At 30.7% G+C, this 6,750-nt stretch overlaps 1 protein-coding gene across 1 annotated transcript; it reads right to left on the bottom strand.

Moving 5' to 3' along the window:
• Window positions 1-1,819: 1,819 nt before the first annotated feature.
• Window positions 1,820-3,097, bottom strand: LOC18108097 (RING-H2 finger protein ATL78). The gene has a single exon (XM_006370948.3). The coding sequence runs from the start codon at window positions 3,049-3,051 to the stop codon at window positions 2,410-2,412; it is 642 nt and encodes a 213-aa protein (XP_006371010.3). The 5' UTR covers window positions 3,052-3,097; the 3' UTR covers window positions 1,820-2,409.
• Window positions 3,098-6,750: the final 3,653 nt, after the last annotated feature.

Below are 6,750 nucleotides of genomic sequence, written 5' to 3' on the forward strand. Positions count from 1 at the left end.
TCAAAACTTGACCCTCTAATCAAAATGAAAAAGTTTTGGGTATGTTTATAGTCGTGGGCTCTGTACCTACACTGGTTTTACAATGGTGGTCTTGCAACAAACTTGGTTTTAGAGATTTTAGTGTTTTTTTTCCAAATTTGAAGACTAAGGAGCTTGTTTTTGTCTTTTTGATCTTGAGAGAAACACGATCAACCTTTTATAAGACCCCACTTAGAAGGCTTGAAGTGTGAACACATGAAAAAGATTAGTGGTTTTTCAAAATGGGTATCACAACCATTGACGACTGAGTTACCCATTTTTGAGGTTTCATCGAAGTAACTTTGATGTCATTTAAAGTTACTAGATGGGGTGCACTCATTTTGTTTGGATCCGACCTTGCTTAATTTGAAGGTCTATAACTCCATATTTATTCGTTTGAAAGTGTCAACCCGATTAGTCCAGAATTTGAAAATGAGTGATGGTTGATCAAAGATAAGATGCTGTTGAATTCGTTGAAGAAAATAAGATGTAAACATTTGATGAGAGTAGCTGATCTTTGTAAAGGAAGTGTTTTTTAGTTGAATGGTGGTGGTTACACCCCCGAGGTGATAAAAAACACCATATTTATTCACTTAAAAGTGCCTACTTGATCAGTTAAAATTGTCAAAGAAGAAGTTAAATAGTGGTCAAACAATGCATTGTTTAGGTTAAACCCTAAAATTAAGGTTTTTTTTTTTTAATTTTGGATTTGACAAACTTCAAATTAGTCCACATTCTTTCAATTTCTTTTAATTGTACCAATAATTAGCTCATAAACTCTTAATTTCATGCAATTTTACCCATGCCAAACTCAATTATTAACCCCAAAGTTTAGTGTCTTTTTCATTTTAGTCCTTAAATTTTGATTTGTGCATATTGACCCTCAATTGACAATCAAACTTTTAATTGTCTTCAATTTGTGCCCTTAATTGATCAATTTCAAACTTTACATTCACGCACCTTTTTCATTTTGGTCCTTGGTTTTGAATTTTTTCCATCAAATCCTTAATTGCTCATCAAACTTTAATATTTATGCAATTAAGTACTTGTTTTGATCAAATTGACTCTTTAAAATTGCATTTCAACCCCAAGACATTAATTTCTTCAAATTAAAGCCTAAATTGACTTCAATTTCTCTTGCAATTAAAACCTCAATAAATTCAATTAAACCTTAAAAAAAATCCTATTGAATCCTTAAACATACAATCTTGAATTTTCCTCCTTAAATTGAATTTTTCTTGCCAGTAGAGCTTTTATCAGTTAAAATTGAACTGTCAAATTTTACAATCTTGTGTATTTTAATCTTCCTCAACCAGTCTTTGATTGTTTTCTGGGCATTCTCCATGTTCTCCTCACTGATATATCTTTTTATTTTCTTCAATATTTGTTTTCAATTCTTTGTATTTTCTTTTTTTTTCTTTGCATGTTTATTAGGATCCCAAAATGCATAACAACAAAGAAAAAAATAAACATGTATCAGTCTCAACAGTTCTAATTAATATTCAGTTTTAATAGAACATTAACTATAAACATTTAGGAATAATACTTTGATGCAATATGAATCCTGTAATTAAACAACTTTATAGTTTTTCTTAAAAAGTATTTTTTTTCCAAAAACTTTATCTTTAATTTAGATTAATTAATCAAATATTTGATGAATATTAAAGATAAATAAGTTTTTATTAATAAATTAAATATATTTATATGAACAAAGTTAATGTCATGTGTAATCAACCTGCAAGACATGTAGACTAACAACTAATGTTTAGAATAAAGTTATAAAAAAGGTTCTTATAGACACTTTGTTTCCAAATGAAATCATTTAGTTTTAGATTATTCCCACTATCTGTTTAATCCGATTACAATCATGCGTGCGTGTATATATAATCTATGTTTTTGTAACAAGATTCCTACAAAAGTTACAGTGGCAAGGAATTTTGCTACAAAAACATAGATTGTATTTGATAAGACCAATAACAAGTATATATACATTAAAACAGCTCTAAAGTAGTGTAAATTGTGAGAATTTCATGTTCAAAGCCTACTTAAAAACAAAATTCTTGGGCTGGCAAAAGAGTGATTCTTTCAGGGACAGTGAGGATTTTAAATCTTTGCACCGCAGCCGCACCTTGAGTGCCATATTCCAAATTTCAACATCATAGAAAAGGATAACAAGTGCAATATTACTCAGCCACCACCTTTGACAGACAATAGTAATCCTTGAATGCCATCATTTTCCTTGCCAATTTGGACTGTCTGGAAATATCATTCTCTCCCTGTAGCTAGCTAGCCACAACTCCAATTGGGGTCATTTTGACAGCTTTGAGCTCCAACTTGAGTAAACTTTATTAGATTTTAAAATGGATGACAAAATAGTTAGCAGAAATTCACTTAGCTGACTCCCCTGTAATTGCTGACCAAACCTTCACGCTCGAGGGGTGCAATGTTCACAACTCTTTCTTGGATGGGAGGAGGTGGTTGTTCTGATGAGCTAGCCTGACTAACACCAGCAATCTTGTGGCATGTCTCCTTAAGGCAGTGCCTGCATGTCGGGCAAGATGAGTGTGAGCTGAGCCACATATCAATGCACCTCACATGAAATACATGGCTACACTTTGGCAAAATTCGAACACGATCACCAAATACAAACTCTGATATGCATATGACACATTCTGTGTCCAACCCAGGCAATTTACTATCCTTTGCTGAGTAATTCACTACAGGGAAAGTTTTCAAGGCTTTTTTCTTGATCCCTCTATTGGAAGAATTTCCATTTACGTTTGAACACCATAATGCACACCTTACGAAAGAATTTAGCCCAAGTGAACTAAAGAGTGCACACATTAGGACTATAAAGACAACAACAACATTTATATTGAAGCTCTTATCCCCTGTGGCGTTAGGATTCAATGGATGATGGGCGTTACTAGAAGGTAAAGGAGAAAGAGGGTTGTGTAGTAGCAATTTTCTTAGGTGAAAAACACCATGAAAATGTTGGAAAGGTAGAGGGGGTGTGGAAAAAGTAGAAGACATTTGTGTTGAGTATGGTTCATGAGTGTGGATATTTCTTCTTGTAGCGGGATTATATAAACGGAAAAGAACAAACTTTAGATTAAGTTTTTTATGAATCTTTGGTTCTGGATTTGATTTAATTGACCTCTCCAATAGAAAGTTTAGAGTACATGAGGTTTCATGACCCCACACAAAAAGGTTTATCTTCTAATTATGAAACATGCTCGGCTAGTAGGTTCATCTAGTCGATTTTTATTCAAGTTAGATTTTATAAAAAATAAGAGAGAGTTGATCCTATTTAATTTGTTTTGTAACTCAACTCAATTCACTCGAATAAAACTTAATAAAATTAAAAAAAAACATAATATTTTTTTAAAAATAATTAATCTAGATTAATCAATATTAACCCGACTTAATTATAATCTATATCTTTCACTAAGTTAATTCTTAAATTAGGTTAGATAATTATAATTTTTTATATCCTTCGTTTATTTACTATTTCTTTTTTGTTCATATTTAAAAAGGAATCGTACGAAGGAGTGATTCTAATCTATATAAAAAATGTAAAATAAGCAATACACTTATCTTATCTTTTTAATTATTTAATTGGCTTTCAATTCAAAAAATGACTAACCCACTTTCTATTGCAAAGCGGGCAGCAGCCTTTCTTTGACAAATATCTGCATATCGGACGTGGGATCTGCCCGTCGAAGACAAGTTTATCGGTTCAGATTCTAGAGGGTTTTTTAAGACATAATTTATTCAACTTGCCTCATCCCCGCCAATCAATTTGTTTACCTGTAGATATATCACCTCGAGAGTTAAAAGGTGATTCGAATAAATTTAAATAATACAATAAATTAACATATGATATAGTTAATTTGATTGAAATTTAAGGATTTTTTTCTAAAATATTTTTCATTTGAATCTATGATTTTTAATTTGTTTTTTAAAAAAACATAGTAATTGTTCATTTTAAAAAACAAAAATAATTTCATTTTGAGTTAAATTCGAGTTCGAGTTGAGTTACATTAACCTTGAACCAGCTCGAATATCATGAATTAGGTCTGTTAAACATGATTAAAACCAAGTAGATAAGAGTCAATTAGCAATATGCAATTGGCACACTTGTTTATTTAGGATGGGGCGGCCCCTAGGAACAGACGCACTACAAAATACAGGGTCTGATACTTTTTTTTTTGTTCCAGTTGCCAGAACGTAACATTAATTAATAATCGAAAAGTGAACATTTTAAATTTCAATTAGCTTATCTCTTGTATCAATCACAGATATTAGACCCGCCTGAAATTTAACCTATTAAAAAACTATAGGTTAATAAATAAATAACCAGATCAACTTGGTCAATAAATACTAGTTTACTCAATATAAACTTTTTGTTTAAACAACATTACTTTGTATTTTTTCTTAAAAAAATTTCATAATATTAACCTAGATGGATTAATCAAATCGGAGAACAACCTATTAAATCAATTAAATTTTATGGAGTTAATATCTTTTCTACTGATATTAAAACATAAAATAAATGAAATTTCAAGTAAATATTTCAAAGAAAAAATGTTTGCTGAATTCTGAGAAATTAACCAATGATGTAGATAATCATTACAATTTCTATCCCCTTCAATTAGGCTAATTTCCCATTAATTTTACTCTCTACGAACTCTCCATATTCTAATCAAAGATAATTAATGTTAATACTTTAGACTAAACCATCATGAGGCAGCGTGTCCGCCAATCATCAGTCACATCAATCCACTCAGGAGAGAAATTAGAGAGAATACATGGTCCCTCCGCAGCACTGATCAGCTCCTATCAGGTTGCAATCAAGCAGTCAGATTTGCAGTCTGATGACCTCTGCCTGTGGCTTTAAGCAAAAATAATATTCTTTGATTAATATTATTCTCTAATTTTTTTTTTAAAGTAAAATTTTTTTGGGCTTGAAACTTGTACAGACCTATATTATCTTGTACTTAATTTTTATCAAATAAATAGGGATGATGAGATTCGAACTCGTAACCGCTTGGTCATCAAGGCTCTGATACCATGTCAAAGAACCAATTCAACTCAATAGCTTAAACTGTTAGGTGAGGTCCCAGAATATGATTTATATTATTCGCTAATATATACTATATCTTTGTGAAATCTTTCCTAAGCATGTAAAAGATTCGAGGTAGAGAGGTGATTAAAAATAAACATCAAAAGAAGTTTGGCAAGGTTCTAATTATTGATGATTTCATTGCATATGTACAGCATGCATATAATGCATAGTTTAAGACGTTGATAATATTATTTAACCTCTAACAGTTATCTACTTCTGCTTTTTTGTTACTTTCTTTTCTTGATCCATTGGCTTTCAGTACTTTTTGTGATAAGAAATCCGACATGAGCTAACCTCTGTGTGTGTATTTGCTCGAAGCACCACTTGTTTGCATATCCAACTTGGTCTAGGCTGGATTTCACTAGGCTTTTATTTGATTTGTGAGCCTCTCTACTCAGAGAGAGACAGAATCAACTAATATCTTTTCACAAACACTAGCAGTTGAGAAAGTTGTCTAGTCTCAACTACTTGGATATATCTAAGTAGATTTGCCTCTCTCAAATGAGTGGTAACATTAGATATGTTGTCCAGAGAAAATATTTTTAAGTAAAAAAATGTCATATTTAGTGGTTGGACAACTCCTTGCAGGCTATCCGAACAACGCGAGGAGCATCCATAAGCAACTTTTTTTTATATTATATTTAATAAATATAATTTACAACAATGCTCCTGAGTACCCTTGAAAATTATAATGAAAACAATGTAAAATGACAAAAAAAAAACCATTGGTTAATAGTTCAATTGGTTATATCTTTAAAGACATCAAAGTAATTAAATTACTAGAAACAAATAAAAATACAAAAATATCCATGAGTAGTAAGCATTAGATTATTTAATTTCAGGTTTAAATGAGTAATTTTATTGTATATTAAAAAGCATTTACCAAACTAACCCCATATATTTCGCAAAAGCTGATTGTGTTAAGGTGAAAATACTACCTACCCCTGAGGCCAATTCAAAGTTTTAATGGTCAAGGGATAATATAGTAATTATACTATTATAATGAATAAGAATTTGTGTCTGAGGGCATAGTAATTTCCTTTCACCATTACTTTTTATTAATGGTAGATTATATTTGTGGAAGTCATACATTAACATTTCAATGTAGTAATGAACAAGAGAAATGTCAAGTCCCTTTTCAATTTGATCCTAAGAAATATGAGGATATTTTTATTAAAAAATTTCATTTTTTTTTCAATTCAATCTTTCAACATTGAGTTTACTAGTATTAAATTTTATAATTTGTTTTGATTTGATTTCTACGAAGTTAACCCAGACTTATGACTTGGGTCGTGGTTTTTACAGGTTAGCCGTGTTGACTCAGATCATTTTTTTGTTTTTTTTATAATTAATATTTTTTTTCCTGAACTTCATCCTTTAACATCAGGTTAATCACAAATTGGACTTCATAACTATTTTTTAATTTTATTTCTACAAGGTTACCACCGACTCATGAATCTGGTCACGAGTTTTGCGAGTTAGTCAGGTTGACTTGGGTTTATTTTCCTTTTTTAATTATTTTTTTTTCAATATCATCCATCAACATTGGGTTGATTGGTAATTTAACTTTGTAATTTTTTTTATCATTTGCTTTTTATGGAGTT

The sequence above is a fragment of the Populus trichocarpa genome, chromosome 19 (genome assembly GCF_000002775.5).
Source record: "Populus trichocarpa isolate Nisqually-1 chromosome 19, P.trichocarpa_v4.1, whole genome shotgun sequence".
NCBI lineage: Eukaryota > Viridiplantae > Streptophyta > Magnoliopsida > Malpighiales > Salicaceae > Populus > Populus trichocarpa.